Source organism: Xiphias gladius, chromosome 20 (assembly GCF_016859285.1).
Source record: "Xiphias gladius isolate SHS-SW01 ecotype Sanya breed wild chromosome 20, ASM1685928v1, whole genome shotgun sequence".
In the NCBI taxonomy this organism is placed as follows: domain Eukaryota; kingdom Metazoa; phylum Chordata; class Actinopteri; order Istiophoriformes; family Xiphiidae; genus Xiphias; species Xiphias gladius.
The window spans coordinates 23,387,017-23,406,788 of NC_053419.1; the positions used below are offsets into that span (position 1 = coordinate 23,387,017).

The 19,772-nt window shown below is 43.5% G+C and overlaps 1 protein-coding gene across 3 annotated transcripts in view; it reads left to right on the forward strand.

The window, feature by feature from the left end:
- The window catches only part of ogdhb (oxoglutarate dehydrogenase b), a 29,349-nt gene that overhangs the window by 8,119 nt on the left and 1,458 nt on the right, over nt 1-19,772 (forward strand). For 2 of the 3 annotated variants that reach the window (XM_040158359.1, XM_040158360.1), the window contains exons 4-22: nt 444-537; nt 3,724-3,768; nt 7,336-7,451; nt 7,779-7,933; nt 8,053-8,199; nt 8,290-8,380; nt 9,161-9,340; nt 9,438-9,566; nt 10,764-10,943; nt 11,592-11,744; nt 14,320-14,422; nt 14,858-14,986; nt 15,085-15,235; nt 15,333-15,460; nt 17,272-17,450; nt 17,606-17,677; nt 18,678-18,803; nt 18,899-18,971; nt 19,290-19,453. In XM_040158359.1, coding sequence (XP_040014293.1) covers nt 444-537; nt 3,724-3,768; nt 7,336-7,451; nt 7,779-7,933; nt 8,053-8,199; nt 8,290-8,380; nt 9,161-9,340; nt 9,438-9,566; nt 10,764-10,943; nt 11,592-11,744; nt 14,320-14,422; nt 14,858-14,986; nt 15,085-15,235; nt 15,333-15,460; nt 17,272-17,450; nt 17,606-17,677; nt 18,678-18,803; nt 18,899-18,971; nt 19,290-19,453 — 2,415 coding nt within the window. The remainder of the gene's footprint in view (nt 1-443; nt 538-3,723; nt 3,769-7,335; nt 7,452-7,778; nt 7,934-8,052; nt 8,200-8,289; nt 8,381-9,160; nt 9,341-9,437; nt 9,567-10,763; nt 10,944-11,591; nt 11,745-14,319; nt 14,423-14,857; nt 14,987-15,084; nt 15,236-15,332; nt 15,461-17,271; nt 17,451-17,605; nt 17,678-18,677; nt 18,804-18,898; nt 18,972-19,289; nt 19,454-19,772) is intronic. The other variant, XM_040158361.1, reaches the window with a different exon arrangement.

Here is a 19,772-nt window from a genome sequence, read left to right on the forward strand (position 1 = left end):
CGCAGTGATACCTATTGACTTTTATGAAACTTTTTATGAGAACTGCTCATAAACCTGATTTTGAACTGACGGCAGATTTCAGAAGCAATCTAGAGAAAATTACTTCCGTTCGAGACCCGACCTGTAAAACAGGATTAAACAGAATGGATTCTCGTGATTGGATTTTTATAACAGCTGGTTCATAATTGACTCAACTGCGTTCTAAATCTGTACCACAGCGTTTCCTTTTTGGCAGCTTGTCTACGGCCTGTGACCCACGTCTGCGTCTAGGACTCTGCTAACATACACGGACACATGACAGGAAATCTCGCAGGAAGTGATCAGCGGTTTAGAAAGGGACAGACGACACAATAATCTGCTGAGCTGGGTCGACAAAGACTGACCAGTTAAGGCATTCACACGCATCCACAATCCCCCGCTGAGCTGTGTTTCCCTTTGCGTAGGTACGAGGGCATCACATAGCGAAGCTGGACCCCCTGGACATCAGCTGTGTAGACTTTGACGATGCCCCCTGTACCGTTGGTTTCCAGAACGTTGGTGAGAAACACAGACCCGCTTACACGTTTGCTAATGTTTTCCTCTCTGTCCCCATCCTTCCCTCTTTCTGTGCCTCCCTGTTTTTGGATCTTTTGATGTCCATTGGTTCTCTGGTTTGTCCCACCGGTTTTGTTTTGTACTACTGGACCCACACTCACTCCCCCACCTTTAACTGGGTCTCCTTTACTTTCTACCCCGCTGTCTTTACTCCCTTTTTTTCTAATTTTGTTTGTCCATGTGACACACCCATAAATTCACACATCCTTATCTTGAGTGGTCTCCCCTCCACCACCGGCCTCCCACCCTACCTTTATAGGCCCGGGGTCACTAGGCGGCTCAGCTGGACCCTCTGGGCATCGTGGCTGCCGACCTGAAGCCCACACGTTCCGATATCATCACCTCCCCCAATAAACCGGAGGAAGAGATGTGCAGGAGAGCAGCTGCTCATAAACTTGAAAAATGCTTTCATCACACATCCCATTAAAATACTCTCATCACTCTCACTCTCCAAGGATTTGATGTGTGCATGTGGCGTTATAGTACGAACGTATCCAAAATAAATATATGAATGATTACGTCAGTCGAAAATAAATGATTGAACATTTTTAAAAATCTACTTATTGGTTTAATCGTTGATGTTTCAGGTTTAATTTCTTTCTTTAAGGGTTGAAAAGTTGTAACAATGGTTTTATTCATGTTAATAAACACATCGTTCGTGTTTTTAGATCAGTGAGGAGCCCTTAAAGCTAACATTTTGGTTGCCCCGGTTGTGAACACATTCTTTGGGCTGGTGTTTATCCTCCTCTGCTGTAACTTCATGGATGGATTACCAGATCGGCCCCCCCCCCCCGGGCACAAGCCCAGCCGCCGAAGTGGTCCAGGGGGACCCAAAGCCAGAGCTTCTGTATGATGTGATAGCTCTTGTTGTAAAGTTAAAGATGTCCTTATCTTTTTTTATTCAATATTCTCTTAATATTGAGTATATACTGATACCTAGTCTGGTTCAGTGTAATGCACTGTAGCTGCACAGTGAGCAGTTTGGCCAAAGTGAATTTAAGTTAAAAATAACTGAGCAATTTGAATATTTTTGACAGCGGGAAGATTTAAGAAAATCTAACCTGTACCACAGGTGTCACTCGACACTTTCCTGTGAATTTTCTGTTTAGTATCCTACGGTATTTTTGTGTGACATCTGTGGAGGGGAGTGTTAGTATGGCTGTGTCGTTACGGGATATCTTTGGAAAGCAGTGAAGACAGTTTGTCTTCGTCTCGGCAATGAGCAGAAATAAACAAAATACCGGTGTCGAGGTGCAGTTTTAAATCAACAGTGGAACTTTGACGTTAACGCAGAGCTGAAACAGTTTGGTTAATTTTTCAAGCAAATATGCAAAACACTCTCTGGTTCCAGCTTCTGAAATTTGAGCATTTGTTGCTTTTTTTTCAAATCTTGCTTTATAGTAAACTGAATATTCTTGTAATCTGGACTGTTGAACGCCCATAAAAGCAGATTGAAGACGTTACCTTGTAATGTACCTTGGCTGACGTTTTATGGACTAAACAATTAGAAAAAAAAAAAATTGTAGTAAAATAAAAGTACATTAATCATTCATGAAAATAACCGTTAGTTAAAGCCCTGTAGTTATGGTCAACCTTTACAGTGTTGCGGAGGGGGAGCTTTTACCTTCTTGCAGTCTGACCACTGGCAGACGCGAACAGCTGCAGGTGTTTTCAACTACTCTGACTGATTTGACCTCTGCTGTGCCCTGCCCAGAGGCCAGTTCTGACCAAAAGTTATTCAACTACAGGCTCTATAGGATAATGCAGTGGAGGAGTGGTTTTGTTAATGATTTGAAAACCTTAGTAACTGCAGATTTGATCACTTCTCAGGGAGAGTGTAAGTCATTAATAAAAGGTCCTTGGTTTTTGACCTTCTAAGAGGACACCAAGTTCCAGAGGGGTACACACCAGCTAAAGGGATTTTTCACAACCTGGCAACCCAAAAGCTTTTATTGTTTTTATTGACCCATATTACCTATCTCTAACTTATTAATAAACAATTAATTACCCACTAATAAACCCATTAGGTAGAACAATTACAAAGTCGTTGTAACATAAGCCTTATTAGAAATGGAAGCAATTTATTTACGTTTTTGTCATTTTATTTATGTCTCAGATGTACTTACTGTCAGGGGGTTTATTCGGGCGCTAACGAGTCACGTTTGGTCTCGCGCTGGTGTGCCCCGTTGTTCTTATCAGCACGTACTGTGTAGCGAGTCGCAGTCTCTGAGGAAACCAGATAAGACAGCATACCTTATGGTTGTTAGTTTCAGGGCTGTTGTGGCTCTAGGTAGGTGGAGAGACTGTGAGCGCGTTAGCGTTATGATGTTAGCATTTTGCCCAGAGGACTGCGGTGTCCCAAGTACAGTCTCACAGGCCAGCTAGCATGGGTGTGGACTCCTAGTATTGTTCACTTTTTATTTATGTCCTAGTGTATTTTACCAGTTTATTGTTCAAAGGTTATTTCACTGTTGCCCCGATAAGTCGTGTTTGGTCTTAGACACGTGTATCCTGTCGTCCTCATCAGTACATACTGTATAGGAAGTTATGGTTTCTGAGGAGATAAGATAACCCTGCTATATGGTTCTTAACACACCGCTTTTTATAATCATCACGTGGGACATTTAGGAAATAATCTGGCCAATTTTTATTTTTCAAATGAGTATAATTATTATGCTCTCCTCAGTTGACTTAATTCAGTTTGACGGGGTATTCACTTCTCTGATTTGGACACATGCAGCACACGGTTTCACTTCCATTACTGTCTTAACTAAGCATGGACTTGTCAGCTTTGTTGCAATAGCGCAAAGAGTTAAAACAAACTGTGAGGTGTGTGTGTTTGTTGTGTGTGATGCATGCCTGCAGCAAACTGTCATTGTGCCTAATGAAAAGGTTGGGCCTCTGAGTTCAAAAACAGGTGATTGTCATGAGTTGTAATAGGATGTTTCCACAGTTAATAGTGGTATTGTTCAGTTTCACCGAGTTCTGCTTTGTCCTGGTGGCGCTGAGGTTCACAGAGGTCAAACAATAGGTCGGTGTCGGGTTCAAATCGGCCTAAAAGAATATGTGAGAAGCTCTGTGCGATACTTAACCTACAGTATGTGTGTTTGTGTCTCTCCATGCCTCCAGAGATCTCTCATTATAAAGAACATCTTTGTAATCTGAATGCCGAAGGTAGGACGAGACCCTCAAACCCCAAGCCTGGCTCTCTGCTCTCTTAGTGGGATCTAACCCTCGGCCTACATCCAGTGGCATACAGCGCATTAATATTAAACGCTTCGATAGGCTGCTTTTGGTTTGTGGGGTTGCCGGTAGAGTTCCATTTGAATCCCGCTTCCTGTGCTTGCTTATCAGCTTATTGACTAGGACGGTGTTGGAGTGGTTCCTGGTGTCCTCTGCGTTGGTTGGTTCTCATTTCTTCCTGGGGAAAACGTCAGAGCTGGCGCAGAATATTCCATTTCAGTACCAGTGTGTGATAATACACCGCTTATAAAGGGTTCACAAGCTGCAGTGAATGGCTTTATTAATGGTTTATATAGCATTTACTATTGTTTTATAGATCACTTGTACGCCATTAATAACAGCTTTTTTTTGGGTTTGCCAGAGTTTGAAAAATCCTCCCACCGCACAACTCTTTTCTTGTCTTTTTAGCTCTTTAATACATCAGGGAGACCTCTCCAATGAACTGTTTGACCACTTATCTTCTGGAGAAGAGCTGCAGGACATCTTGAGTAAAAATAAACTGCTTATTAACATTTACAGGTACAGACTTGGTGGACTGTAGAACCCGTGATTTAATTGCATTTATAATAACCTTCACCTCAACATTTCACATTTACTATATTGTTCTCTCTACATTTCTATTATTTTTAGATGGTAAGTCTCCAGTTGTAAATGTAAATAAGCAGTATATAAATGGATTTTCCATTCCAGATGTCCTGCAGCTCTTCTCCAGAAGATAAGTAGTCAAACAGTTCATTGGAGAGGTCTCCCTGATGAAATAAGAAGCTAAAAAGGCAAGAAAAGTGTCACGCCTGAGCAGGACCTGACAACCCAATAGTTTTTCTATTAATGGCTCATTACTGACCTGTAAAGCATGAGTAAATTATTCAATAGCCATTAATAAAGTCATTAATTACAGTTTAAAAAGCCTTTACAAATGATGTGTGTGGTTTCCTGTAAGTAACCTGCAGGGTGGTAATGCTTGGAAAGGAGGTGTGTGTGTGTGTGTGTGTGTGTGTGTGTGTGCGTGTTTGTGTGTGTGTGTGTGTGTGTGCGTGTGTGTGCGCGTGCTGGCTCCGGCTAACCTTTGCTCAGCAGCTGTTGGGGTCGAACAGGACTCGTCCATGCTTATCTGTGCCTGCTTCATTAAAAATGTCCCTGCGATAAGATTGAAAACAGACACTAAAGGATTACGGATCATTCGGCCTCTTCTCTTTGAACCATCACAGAAAGCAAATTCTGTGTTTTTATGTGTGGGGCGGACCACGGGGGTGGGGGGGGTCTAAAGATCCCTTATGTAACAGAGAGAGAGAGAGAGCTGACTCTGGCATTTCGGATTGAAAACCCCCTGTCCTCAGTGCAGCAACCTGCACTAATTTGCTGACAGAGATGTACAAACACAGACATAGATCCAGCCCTGCTCCCTCCCCTCCTCTGTTCCATATTGTCTTATCTCTGCTTGGTGCAACCAGGACATCACATGCTTGAGAAAAACACTATCTGCCCCGTAATGTCTCAGACAGCTCCTCCTCAGAGATGTAGACGCTCTGTTTGACCGAGAAAATGTAACCCATCAGCCCTGTTCCGTGCCTTGTTTCTCGTTTGCTTTCAGCCGGAAGCAAATCGACTGCTTCTCTCTCTGTCTCCTCTAATATACTGTGTGCTCCCCCGTAAAAGAGTTTTTAGTCCCATTTTTTTTATTTTAAAAATGTGCGAACCAAAAGCAGAACATCGTACTTCAGTCGTGTCCCAGCTCGCCTAAGTTTATTATTACCTTCCCATAAAGCTGAAACAACTAACCGATTAACTGATAAGTCAATTGACAGCAAATGAATCACTTACTACCGTAATAATCAATTAATTAAGTAATTTTTATGGTAGAAACAGCCAAACATTTACCGGGTCCAGCTGCTCCATCGTGAGAATTTCCTGCTTTTCTTTATCGTGTGTCACAGTGAACTAAATATTTTTGGGGTCTCGGCAATTTACAGACGCTAAAGGAATTTGCGGCAGGCATTTTTCTCTCTTTCCTAGCAGTTTACAGACCAAGTGATTAATTGATTAACTGATCAGATAATCAGCAGATTAGACAACGATGAAAATAACTATCAGTTGCAGCCCTACACTGTATTTTGTTTTCAGATTTTGAAGTTCTTGAACTTTGTTCACTGTCTGTAACAAATTAAAAAAAAAAAATTAAAAAAAAAAAAAAAAAAAAAGGAAAAAGGGTGACACTTTATTTTACAGGTTTTTAATTTCTTTATAATTTAATTTTTATTTCTTTATAAAGGACAATGTTTTCTTACTTAAAGGACAATGTCACGAATCTTATATTCAAAATGGAAATGTATATCCTGAAGGTGCATTTGCACATGTTTAAAACAAACCATTGAATGAAGAACTTGTAGATGTTCACAGTGTAAATAATATGTGCAGGGCGCAAATAATATGCAACATGCAAGTTAAATGTAGGATCCAGCGATTTCAGAGCTTGATCCAATGTCGCTTTTTTTGCTCGGTCAGTTATTTAGTTAGTGCACAGCAGATCGGATGAACATGCGAAAATGTGACATGCCAGATATTTAATAAAACAGCACAAAACAAAGACCACAGCATCTGGCTTAATAATCTAATAATGAGTCCAAAAATGTGCTTTTTTTGCCACGTGGTCTCGTGTAGCTTAGTAACACTAAAACAGTGAGGAGTTCGAATCCCACTGCGCTCACACAAGATGAGTAAACCCCCCCCATGTGTACCAATAAAATCAGTGGTGTTCCTGTCAGAGCTTCCAGCGATTATTTGATTCATCAGCTCGTTGATCAAAAGAAGTCATTTGGCAAATACTTTGAAGGTGCATTTGACCGATTTCATTTTAAAAATGTCAAGCATCTGATGGTTCCAGCTTCTCAAACACGAGAATATGTTGCACTTCTTAGTCATTTATGATAGTGAATGAAAAGTCTTTGGGTTTTGGACTGTTGGTTGGACAAAACAACCAACTGCATCAGTTTTATCCATTCTTCCTTTAAGCTCTGAGTAAAATGTGATGAGCATTTTTTTTCACAATTTATTAAACCAAATTATTACTCGATTAATGCAAAAAATAACGTATGAAAATAATCATTAGTTTCATCCCTAATTCCTTTAGGCCTATCAATAAAATCAAATAGATGGAAGTTCAGAGGGCTGTGATAAAATGTTTCTGTTCCCGTCAGGAGTCTAAATGTAAATTATTTTGCACTAAATGTAATCTGCCAGATTAGACGGCTGCAGAAGGGAGTTAAAATAGTGAAGGTGAAAATAAACGCCGGGATCGCACATCCCGCACATCCAGGAATTCCGCGGTGTTTCCCCAACTCTTCCTTTATCTTTCCTCTTTCTTGGTAATGGTTCTATGTCAGTCTCGTGGTCTCATCTTTCTCTGTTCGACCCCCCCCCTCCCCAAATTGGTCTGGTTTGCCTGCCTGTGCTTGTTTGGTTGGCTTTTTTTTCCCCTCCACATCAATGTGTTCACAACAGGTTTTTACGAGCTGGCTGAATCCGACTTGGACAAGGTGTTCCGCCTTCCCACCACCACCTTCATCGGCGGAAACGAGAGCGCTTTGCCACTCAGAGAGATTATACGGCGCCTTGAGGTACATCACTTTTAAATGGGTCGATGGTGTAAAAAAAATAACAATAACAATAAGTTAAATGTTTGATATCAATACCATGAAAAATAAAAACAAAGATAACAAAATAAAACTAATAGGAAAGAGCTGACAAGGTGAGATCCAATCAAAAAATTATAAAATCAAATGTAAAATCTAATCAAATAAGCTAGATTCTAGATTATGAGGAAAAAACTATGTTTTTTTACAGGAGAAATTTAAAGTTGATACTTATTTGATTTAACAGGACATACGATAAGATCAGACTCATTCCACTTTCAGTTTGGCCACTCAAACCTCTCTCTCTTCTAGATGGCCTACTGTCAGCATATTGGGGTGGAGTTTATGTTCATCAATGACGTGGAGCAATGCCAGTGGATCAGACAAAAGTTTGAGACGCCGGGAATCATGCGGTTCAGCCCGGAGGAGAAGAGGACTCTGTTGGCCAGAATGATCCGATCCACCAGGTCTGTCTGTCTGTCTGTGTTCCTTCACATTCCTCGGCGCAGCCCGACACGTGGGGGTGGGGGTGGGGTAGATGTTCTGAGCCGCAGTGTGAAGCAGCAGCACCACCACCTGTTCACAGGTTTGAGGAGTTTCTCCAGAGGAAGTGGTCATCAGAGAAACGCTTCGGTCTGGAGGGCTGCGAGTCGCTCATCCCGGCCCTCAAGACCATCATCGACAAGTCCAGTCAGAGCGGAGTGGAGAGTGTGATCATGGGAATGCCTCACAGGTGTGCATACACCGTTTATGCTAACCTAAAGACAAACAGCCCTTTGCCTGAAGGTGAACTCCTGATGCACGTTTTTCTCCCTCTCCTCAGGGGTCGGCTGAATGTGCTGGCTAATGTGATCCGCAAGGAGCTGGATCAGATCTTCTGCCAGTTTGACTCTAAACTAGAGGCTGCAGATGAGGTTTGAACATTACCTTAAGAGACAAGAGCAGTTTTTATTAAAGTGATTTCTTGTTTCTTGTCATCAGTCGATTTTTTTTTGTTTTTTTTGGATAAATCTATTAATGTTTTAGCCTGGAAAATGTCAGAAACCAAGGTAAAATATCCATCGCCATCTCCCAGACACCAAGGTGACAACTTTAAAAGAACAGTTCGATTTTTTACGATTTAGTCCTTTTCGCTTCCTTGAATGAGAAGGAGGTAGGTTCTAGTCTCATCTCTGTGCGCTAAATATGAAGCTACAGCCAGGAAATGGTTAGCTTAGCATAAGTACTGGAAGCAGATGGGAAACCGTTAGCCCACCGACACCTCTAAAGCTCTGTAATTTAAAACCTCATCTCTCATTTGTTCAACCCGTAAGATAAACAAAGTGAAGGAAGCCACCGCTCTTGGCTAAGGAATTCTTATTTCATTATATTTACGTGTGGATTAAAAACACGAGACACGTTGTGTTAATTACCGAGCTTTATAGATGCTGGTTGGCAGATTTTTTTTTTTCTTCCCACCTTCGGAAAGGCACCAGCTGGTTGTTGTTTCCCCCCGTTTCCGGTCTTCATGCTAAGCTAACCATCCCCTGGCTCCAGCTTCGGTTTTAGCACACAGACATGAGAGTGGTATTAATCTTCCACTCTAACTCCAGGCTTTACCTGGATAATTAAGGCCCAACAGCTGACGAGCGCCTGGCCCAGAAATATCCCGGCTTCGTCGCGTAAATACCTCTTTCTTTATTTTCGGATCTCAGGGATCGGGCGACGTGAAGTATCATTTGGGGATGTATCACAAGAGGATGAACCGGGTCAGCGACAGGTACATCACGATGTCACTCATGGCGAACCCGTCCCACCTTGAGGCAGTGGACCCGGTGGTGCAGGGGAAGACCAAAGCTGAGCAGTTCTACCGTGGGGACACTGAGGGCAAGAGGGTATACTCCCATCACACAGTATATTCTATATTATATGGTTAAAGCATCTGCGGTTGTTTTCCAAACATGTTTTTAAGCCGATGAAATGACTTTGCAGGTGATGTCTGTTCTGCTTCATGGTGATGCTGCATTTGCAGGCCAGGGCATCGTGTACGAGACGTTCCACCTGTCTGACCTGCCCTCCTACACCACCGGCGGCACCATACACGTGGTGGTCAACAACCAGGTACGCACTGATAAGTCTCGGATGGAGACTTATCGTATTGTCGTGCCCACATGTCTTTCGGCAGGCACGCAGCTCGGGTTTGAAACTGTGCAGGGGGGGAATTAAGCCGCTGGGTCACAAAGTCTATTTAAGTTTCTGCAGGCTGGTGCTCTCAGCAGTCGTTGTCGTTAAGGGAAACATCTTTGAGAAAATGATTTAGGCCAAACGGGGGAGACACTGTGCCACATTTACAGTTACTGTACCTTAGAGACGCTTATCAATCAGTATGTGGCACAGACCTACATCATTATATTGTTTTTTCATATAAACCCGTGTTTTCATGCTATTTAATTTCAATACCATGTGCTATGATTTTTTGTTTTTTTTGTGAGCGACTATGTATTCAGGTCAGATCTCAGAAAATCCAATCACACAAGGATATGGGAGAAATGAGATGCCTGAAGACCTGGTAAATGTAACAGCCTGGGACCAATGATCAAGTTTAGCTCTGAAAAGCTGGTTCAAAACCAACTTTGATTCACTCAACTCTTGGAGCGTTTCTTATAATCATATTTTCCAGAGTGTTACATGGTGCTAAGTCTACTACACGTGTGCTGTTGGTTTGAGTCTGAAAATTTGACCTAAATTGAGTATATTGAAAATAATATGAATATATTGAAAATAAAACCAGTTTGGCTTCAAGAAACGTAATTTTCTTGAAGTACTGAATGCCTGCTAAATCGATAAAAACGACAACCTTTTCCCCAGATCCCAGTTCTCAACACATCATCACTTTGTTTTGGATTTTCCTGAATGCACAGCCTGACATGACAATGGAAGAGGGTAGTTTTTTAGATACAACCCACATATGGATCCAGTGTTACAGAAAGTAATTTCAAAAAAATTCCTGGATCCACCCCTTTAACTGGATCTGACACAAAGTTTAACGGGTTCTTCCCTGGCCCGTGGCCCGTCCCTCCACCTGGTCTGGTGCAAATCGATTCAGTACTTTTAGCATAATCCTGCTGACAAACAAACAAACCGACAAGCGAACCAACAAACAGACACGGGCGAAAACATAACCTCCTTGGCGGAGGTAACTACATTCCTGGTCCTCTTGCTCATCGAGTTATATCAGCTCCTTTGTCAGGAGACGGAAATAGAAGATACTGAAACTCTAATTTCTTTCACTTGAACCTAATCCTCTCGTCCCCGCAGATTGGCTTCACCACAGATCCCAGGATGGCTCGTTCATCCCCGTACCCTACCGATGTAGCTCGGGTCGTGAATGCTCCCATCTTTCACGTCAATGCAGATGACCCAGAGGCTGTGATGTATGTGTGTAATGTGGCAGCCGAGTGGAGGAACACCTTCCATAAAGACGTGGTCGTAGACCTGGTGAGTGTGGAGAGAAAAGGCTGCGAAAAATCGTGCATTTTATGTTCTGTCTGACATTTTGTTGACAACAGTTAATTTAAATGTTTAATTTAGTTTTTTGGCCACTTGGGGGCAGCGGATACAGGCTGTAAACACAACACTGATGTATTATCACCTTACATAGTTGATACAGTGGATATATTAGCAAACAGTTGTCTATTTCCACATCCAGCAGACACAGAGCAACATGATCGTGCATTGGGATTTGGGTTTGTGTCCCCCTGACGAATAGAAGTCCAGTATTCACTCTCTTTTAGTCTCTTAACTGTGTCCGTCTGCTGTTTGGTGCTGAGCTGGTGGCGTACAGTGTGTTTATCAGGGCTTTTTCTCCGAAAAAGCCGAAATGTATGAGACCGAAACCGACAAAAGTAAAGCTGCGGGCTGGAAAACCAAAAGGATACGCTGAAAGAGGAGACCCCCTGTCACATCACAGTTATTGGATCCATTGACAACATAAAAATATTGATCACTGAAACCAGGCATTAATGTGGCAGGTGCAGCCTCCTGGCCAGGTCTAGGAAGGTCTAGGAAGTTGAGCATATTTGATTTCATGTGTGCACGGTACGCCACCAGAAAAGCACTCCTGAACTTTTGACTCGTCAAAATTAGGTGTGTTACAGACGTAACGGCCACAACGAGATGGATGAGCCCATGTTCACCCAGCCCCTGATGTACAAGCAGATCAAGAAGCAGAAAGGGGTCCTGCAGAAGTTTGCCGAGAAACTCATCGGCGATGGAGTCGTCACAACACAAGAGTACGAGGTAAAGCGACCTGCACCGCTGCAGATGCGGCTTATTGAACGTGTGAGTTGCAGCAAAAGATGTAACAGGCATTTGTGAAATTCATGTCCCTTGGTCTGGATTCATTGTGTCACGAATTTTGTGCCGAGCTACATATGAGTGTGGTTGTCTCCTGCTGTCACAGTCACGAATAGCGTGACAGTTTTATAGGTGAATAGATTGAGAATGGTCCTTGAGACCATTCTCAACCTGAAGATGCTTTTTTCTACACAGAGGCAGCATTTTATACAAAAGGGGAAAAAAAGCATTAGTGATCCTGCAAGATGAGTGAGAAAAAACCGACGTTTCTGTCACTGGCAGACGGCTCTGCTCTGCGGGACATAATGGAGCGTCTCAGCAACCTGAATGTTCAGCTGAAAGAAAAGAACAGGGGGGACTTAAAAGTCTGACCCAATGACAACTGTGAAAACTGGGCTTTTGTGCTTTTGAGAGAGTGAAGTACAAGAAAAGGTTGCTCAGTTTTCAGTCTGCGGACGACGCTCTCCTTTTTGATCGCTGCGGGAACGAGATCGAATATTTGATCACTTTAAGGCTCAGAAATGTAGTTTATGCATTTCTGCAACTGCTTCGAGGAGGTAGACACGTAAGGGAGAGGTTAATGAATGACAGTAGGACTGAGGACGGGACACGTGGAAGCAGTTAATCCTGTCAAGTAGAGTGATGAATGGGGTCCTAAGTGGGAAAGAGCCCTCCGCTCAGACCTGAACGTGGCTAAAACTTGAAGGCTTTCACTGTCTGGAGGAGGTGAATAGATCAGGCCAGCTTTATGGTAATGAGCTGCCATACACTCTGCAGACTGTTGCCACTTTGGACGCAGGTGGTCTGGAGTTTTCGGTTCCTTTTCCGGCTCTGCGTCTCTCCTTTGCATTCATTGATTACATCAATTCAACCTTCAGAGTCACACAACAGTAAATGCAAAGAACAGCGAGATGTCGATGTTTCCTTGTGCGTGAAAACTGTGTGTTTAATGCCTCTATCGTTTGAGTCTGTTGTCAGAATAATTCGCCTCATCTTCACCGTTCCTCAGATGCGGTGGAAATGCAAACAGGATTGTGCGAAGGGGACCTAACGGATCGTTGCCCAATTGTTCAACTGCATCTTAAAACAATAGTCAGGTGCCCGTAGGTACACTGAAACAGGTTTTGTTTGCTCTAATGACTCCTTCTGTTCGCAGCGGCCATTAAAAGATCTTTTCCTAAGCTTACGGAAGACAAAATCCACCGTCCTTGTCCTGCGCAAGTTTATTCCAGAGTTTATCTAAAGCTCACATGAGGCTTTAGTGGTCTGCGTTAATCGGACCCAGTTCGTATCTTCCATAGTTACAGTGTTTTTTGTGTGAAACTTTCTCTTCGTGTTTCCCCAGACAGTGTTTACTCGTTGAGCTGCAGTGGAGGGACAGTAACACAAAGGGGGAGTTTTGCATTAAAAGGGCTGTAGCTTTGGAAGACACCCGCACAGCTTGACTACCTCAGGCTTCTGAAGCCTTATATTAAGTTCAGATAAACTTTGGAATACACTTTTTGGAAAAAACGAGAATTTTATCCCGCATCGCTTACATCGTAATCACAGTAGAAAGGGATATTTTAGCGGCCGACTGCTGCAATCAAAACCACTGTCAGTGTTCAAATGGGCACCTGACTGTTGTTTTAATAGAGACTTACAAATTGTAACCCATCCTCTAAAGTTTCTACTGTAGTTTTGATCCCGAACTGTATGGTCCATAAGGGCTTTTAATATTTGCCAGACAGAATATAGGCCTGTTACACAAGTGTTTCATCGCACAGGACTTAAAACATGGACAAGATGGGTAATAAATGACTCTGTATTTTATTTTGCATTGTACAAGGTGTCTATAATGAAATGTCATTTGTCTTCGTAGTGTGGGGCTCGATTAAGATTAGGATTGAAAAATTGAATTTAGGAGAACAAGCACTTCGGTCCTCGCAGCAACAGCTACTGGACGACCGATGCACCCATGCCACACTTAGCCAGGCCAGTGTCATGGCTCTGAGGAGTCGCGCTGTCGGTCATTCGGCCTGTCGGTGTTGCCTGGGTGAAATTTGGTAGAGACAGTCACTGCTCCTGAAGGCTGAATCCTTTTGACCTTTCCTTAAACACCACCAGCAGGTTCACATTTCTGGCCGCTGGGTGAAATGTCTCAGCAACTATTGGATGGATTGTGATGAAATTTAGTTCAGACATTCGTGTTCTCCTCAGGATGAACTGTAAGAACTTTGGTGATCACCTTACTTTCCATCTAGCGCCACCATCAGGTCAAAAAACACTTGGGTTCATGACCAAAATAACTGCAAAGCTAACAACGTTCCCATCAGCCTCAGCTGGACTTTGTGTTAAGTGCTGCTCAGCAAAGTGAACTAAGATGGTGACCATGGTAAACACTGTACCTGCTAAAAACATGAACATGTTAGCATGCTGCTGTTTAGCATCTAGCCCAGGCACAGCCTCCCAGAGCTGCTAGCATGGCTGGAGACTCCTGTTCTCAAGCACACGCTCAACCCCTCTCCATCTCTTTCAGGAGGAAGTAGTGAGGTACGACAAAATTTGTGAGGAGGCGTACACTCGCTCCAAAGACGAGAAGATCCTTCACATCAAACACTGGCTAGATTCACCATGGCCTGGTATAAGCCTTGGTCTTTTACTCATGTGCTTTTAATAAATTATTTGTATTTACTGATGCTGAATTGATTAGTCGACTAATCGTTTCGTCGATCGACGGAAAACCTTTTTGATAATTGATTAATCATTTTAGCATTTTTCAAGAAAAAGGCCAAAACATTTGTTGGGTCCAGTTTTTCAAATGTGAGAATTATTGTTCTTCTTCCTCTTCTTCTTCTTCTTCTTCTTATTATTAATGATATTAAACTGACATTCTTCTTTGGCTGCGGCAAATTATGACGGAAATTTTTCACAACCTCCTGATATTATGTCCATTAAATAAGTAATCAAGAATTGACACTAAAAATAGTCATTAGGTGCAGCCCTAATGTTCATCACAGTCTGGACATTTCTTGCATGCACTGAACTGGGGTGTCTTTGTGTGTGTGTGTGTTAAGGTTTTTTCACGCTGGAGGGTCAGCCTAAAAGTATGAGCTGCCCTTCGACAGGCATCAGTGAAGAGGAGCTCGGCCGCATTGGAAACATCGCCTCCTCTGTCCCGGAGGAAGACTTCACCATACATGGAGGTACTGTCGGTCCTCCTCCCGTCTTAATGAACATTCTCTGAACATGCTGTCCGGCTCTTTTAAATCCATTTGTTCCCGTCCGTGTGTTCGTGTTTTAGGTTTGAGTCGCATCTTAAAGGGTCGCGCAAACATGGTGAGTCAGCGAGTGTGTGACTGGGCTCTCGGGGAGTACATGGCCTTTGGCTCTTTGCTCAAAGATGGGATCCATGTACGTCTCAGTGGACAGGATGCGGAGAGGGGCACGTTCAGGTACAACGGAAAAGGGGCATTCACTTATACCAGATGTCTTCCGCTACATGCTGATCCTTTCGAGGTTTTACTATCTTTTCTCCCATTTGCTTCACAGCCATCGACACCACGTTCTTCATGACCAGAACGTCGATAAGAGGATCTGCATCCCCATGAACTACATCTCCCCTGATCAGGCTCCATACACTGTCTGCAACAGTTCCCTGTCTGAGTACGGAGTACTGGGTGAGTGGCTGGCACACACAGACTCTCGGCAGATACTCTCTCTCAGCAGCACAGAGCCTGGGGAGCTTGAAGGACGACGACAGACAAACTGTCTTTACCGGAACTGACTGACAGGAGGAATTCAGTGGACAGAAACAGATGCTTACAGGAAGAAAATGACAGTTTTTAACCAGGCTTTGGTTTGGCGCTAATCCGCAAATATTAGCATGTTAACGTACTAGACTGAGATTGGTGAACATTGTATAAACATTGGTAAACATGAGCATGTTAGCATGCGGATATTAGCATTTAGCTCAAAGCACCACTGTGCCTAAGTGGAGCTAATACCACAGAGACTCTTAGCATTGTTATTTATTGAATCATTTACTTTATATCCGCCATCCTACTCTTGCTTTATATGCCCAAAGTAAAAACCAACAGTTCATAGTGAATCTGGGGACCTTGAATGATCGTCACAGACATAGTTCACATGTTCTCAACATGCACCTGTAGACAGCAGAAGATTTATGGGATTTCAGCGGCTGCCTATGGGGCACTGTGCTTCCCCGGGCATGCAAGCCACAGAAAACCCAACTTTTAGAAGTTAAAAGTATAGGACAAATTGAAATTTGGATCTGATGATGGCTCTGCAAGTAAAAGTGAAAGGATCACCAAAGTTATGAGGATCAGTCCTGAGGGGAACACGAATATCTGTGCGACATTTCATGGAAATCAAGCACGACATTGTTGAAATACTTCTGTCAGGACCAAAGTGGTGGGGAGACCACACAAAGACGTCCCCGGAGCCAGTGCAGCTAAAACGCTGACTCTGAGTGTAAACGACGGAGCTGGTCCCGCATTTAAGCTCGAGAGGTGTAGATTTATACCATCCGTGCGTTTACTTGCACTTAGGTCATCAGGTTACTCAGAGAAATCGGGTTACACGGGTAACTGGCAAATGCGTTTACGAGCACTGTATTAACCTGCTTACTGTGAATCCGCAGACCAGTAACCAGATTTCTCCTCTGTCCCCGACTTATTTTGGAAGCATGGCTCACTGAATTCAACTGTAGAGAGACAGAAGGTGCTGCTCACTGACTTCCTGAATAGAGCTGCATTTAACAGCAAAAAGGGCCTGAAATTAACAAATAGTAAAATGTTCATCAGGGGAAACCGAATTATTCAGACTTTCTACAGCAACTTTGTGCTAGTCTAAGTTTTTGTCGGCTTTTGGACGGACTGACTTTAAATACAAGGACGCATTGCTCCGTGCAATGATCTCTCCTTTCATTCAGCCACTCTGCAATTACTTTCCCTGTCTTTTGTTTTGCACATTAAAAACCCGAAATCTACGTTCTCCAGGAGAAATATACCCGGAGAAACCGGGCTTATCTAGTCCCCTACCCTGATTAAGGACACCTGCAGTAAGAAATCAGCTTACTGGAGAAAGCCAACTCCAGCCTACTTAGGTGCATGTAAACGCAGTCCGTTGGGAGGAAACAGGTGCACTTCTCCTGCACTGAAGTTCAGATTGGTGCCCTGAGTTGGAATGTCTGTATTTCCCAAAGGACAAAGTCAGGGAAAAAAGGTAGCAACAACAAAAAAAAAAAAACCACCTCCTGTGTTGGTCTTTTGGGTAAATTGATTCACAGTCATTGGGCAGACAAATCTGCTGAGGCGTTTTAGCGCGAAGCCGTCGTCAGAGCGCGTACTAGAGCGTCGTTTTAAAGGACACACATGATCATATTGTGTGTGCTGCGTGAATTGAGATCTGTGTGGAGACAAACGGATGGCATCTGAAACACGCACCCGTTTTTCACTCCTGTGTGCAGGTTTTGAATTAGGCTTCGCCATGGCCAGTCCCAACGCGCTGGTTCTGTGGGAGGCCCAGTTCGGAGACTTTCATAACACAGCCCAGTGCATCATCGACCAGTTCATCAGCTCAGGCCAGGCCAAGTGGGTCAGACAGAACGGCATTGTGCTGCTGCTTCCTCACGGCATGGAGGGAATGGTAGGAACTGAAGAACTCCATCTGCCACGTTCTGCATTTATCTCAGTCTCACTGTGCTGCGATGCCACCTTGCAATCAGCGCTCAGCCGAATTCTCACCAGACCGCTGTCAGTTCTTGAACGGATTTCTTGTTTCTCTCTCTCCCTGTCTTTCAGGGTCCGGAGCACTCGTCCGCCCGTCCTGAGAGGTTTCTACAGATGTGCAATGATGACCCAGATGTTTTCCCTGTGAGTTTGTGTCAGAAACAGTCTGCATTCTGTGCACGTAAACGAATACAAACACCCCGGAACAACATCCCAATTTTTGTTTAGTCTTTTCCTGTGACAGTATTGACACAGTTTACTCGCCCCTCCCTATAACCTCTGTATTTGGCTCATCGTCAGATCAGATTCAGACTTTTTTCTTCAGTGCCTGAGTCGTCCAGTTGATTCTGGACGACACTGGTACAGTGTGACTGGGAACTAGCAGGATGCAGATTAGCCAGAAAGTAAACATATTGGTTATAGGCTAAAAAAACACGGAGGTGTGGAGAGTCAGTGAGGAAACCTGATAACTTTTCGTCAGTTTTGAGTCATTATTTTATTATTTTTTTGATTTAGTTTTTTTTGTTAAAAAACAATTAGGCTTTCTGTATTAGAGGTTTTTAAACTGTGAGGACGCGGTAGAATGATATGCATTTTATCTTTGTCATGAGACAAAGATACTAAGCTAAAGAGTAGGTAAAAAAACAAACAAAGAAAACAATGGGAAGTTGCTTAATTGTAGTTTGGCTGCGAATTTGTCAGTTTGCATCAAAATTCATCAAAATAAACCTTCATAAATTTACTTAGTAAGCATAGAAAAGCGGCGCTGCACATGACTCAGTCATCACCGTCTTAAGTTTTCCTCAGCATCACAGGGATCCAGTGGCAGTTGTCTGTACATCCACGGCTACACTGCAAACGGGAGCTGCTAACAGCTAATTCAGCAGATTTTCATCAACGGTTTTGCCAAAATGTGAACAAATACAGGCTAAAAAAAGGAGGACGAAGATGTAGCCCAACATTATACGCTCTCTTCACATCCTCCAGAGCATTATGGGAACTGTAGTTCCAAAACTTACAGCACAATTATACCCCAAACAGAGGTTCGACAAAAAATAATGATAGAAGCGACTGCATGTTTGTCCGGTAATGTTATTTGCATTTTCTTACTTGCCTCTGATTTTCAACTCTACCTCTTCGTCAGAAACCGTCAGAGGACTTTGCAGTGCGTCAGCTGTACGACTGCAACTGGATCGTCGTCAACTGCTCTACTCCTGCAAACTACTTCCATGTTCTCCGCAGACAGATCCTGCAGCCCTTCCGGAAGCCCGTAAGAGATGCACACTACGAACCGTGACCAGGCACACAACATAATGCGGTACCAGTCACATGTTCTGTGCTCTCTCTTTGTCTCTTGAACTGCAGCTGATAGTGTTCACTCCCAAGTCGTTGTTGCGCCACCCTGAGGCCAAGTCCAGCTTCGATGACATGCTACTGGGTGAGTGACCGACGTAAAAAAGTGGGATCCAAGATAAAAAGAAGAGAGTGGGCAAAAATGTAAACCTCAAATGTACCGTAGTTTCTCTCTGTGGTATCTAGTAATAATAATGATTATAATAATATTATTAATGTTGTTATTATTTTGCTGGCCAAAAAGATCACCAAGACTCTCGGGGGTGGTCTTGATGTTGCTGGCAAGGGGGCCCACATCTAGACGGACCTCCTTACTGAAACAATCGGGGCCGATCACAGGGTCCTCGGTCTTGTCAGGGTTGAGATGTATGTGGAGTCTGTACGTATGTTTCCCGTCCTGCAGGCACCCACTTCCAGCGGATAATCCCGGACGACGGGCCTGCCGCTGCCGGCCCGGAAAAGGTGAAGAGGGTGATATTCTGCACTGGGAAGATCTACTACGAAGTGACCCGGGAACGCAAGAACAGAGGCATGGACGAGGCTGTAGCCGTTGTCCGCGTCGAACAGGTAGAGTCAGAGTCAGAGTCTGGGCAAACGGAACCTGCAACTTGAGTGATACCGTAGGAAATAAAAGTCTGAAAATATTCATCAAAATCTGAACATGTCGGCTTATTCGCAGGGGAAATCTGGTGGCACAAACTACGGCTTCGGAAAGGAAATGAGTCCTTCGCACGTTCCGTCCCTTAAGGATGGTAACGTTGCCTGTCGCGCACTCTGCTCCAGAGCAAGATGTTTCAATAAACCGGCCAGATTACCATGAAATTTGATAGGGATGCTCATGATCCCAAAGGATGATTCATAAAGATTTCGGTGACCCTCTGACCTT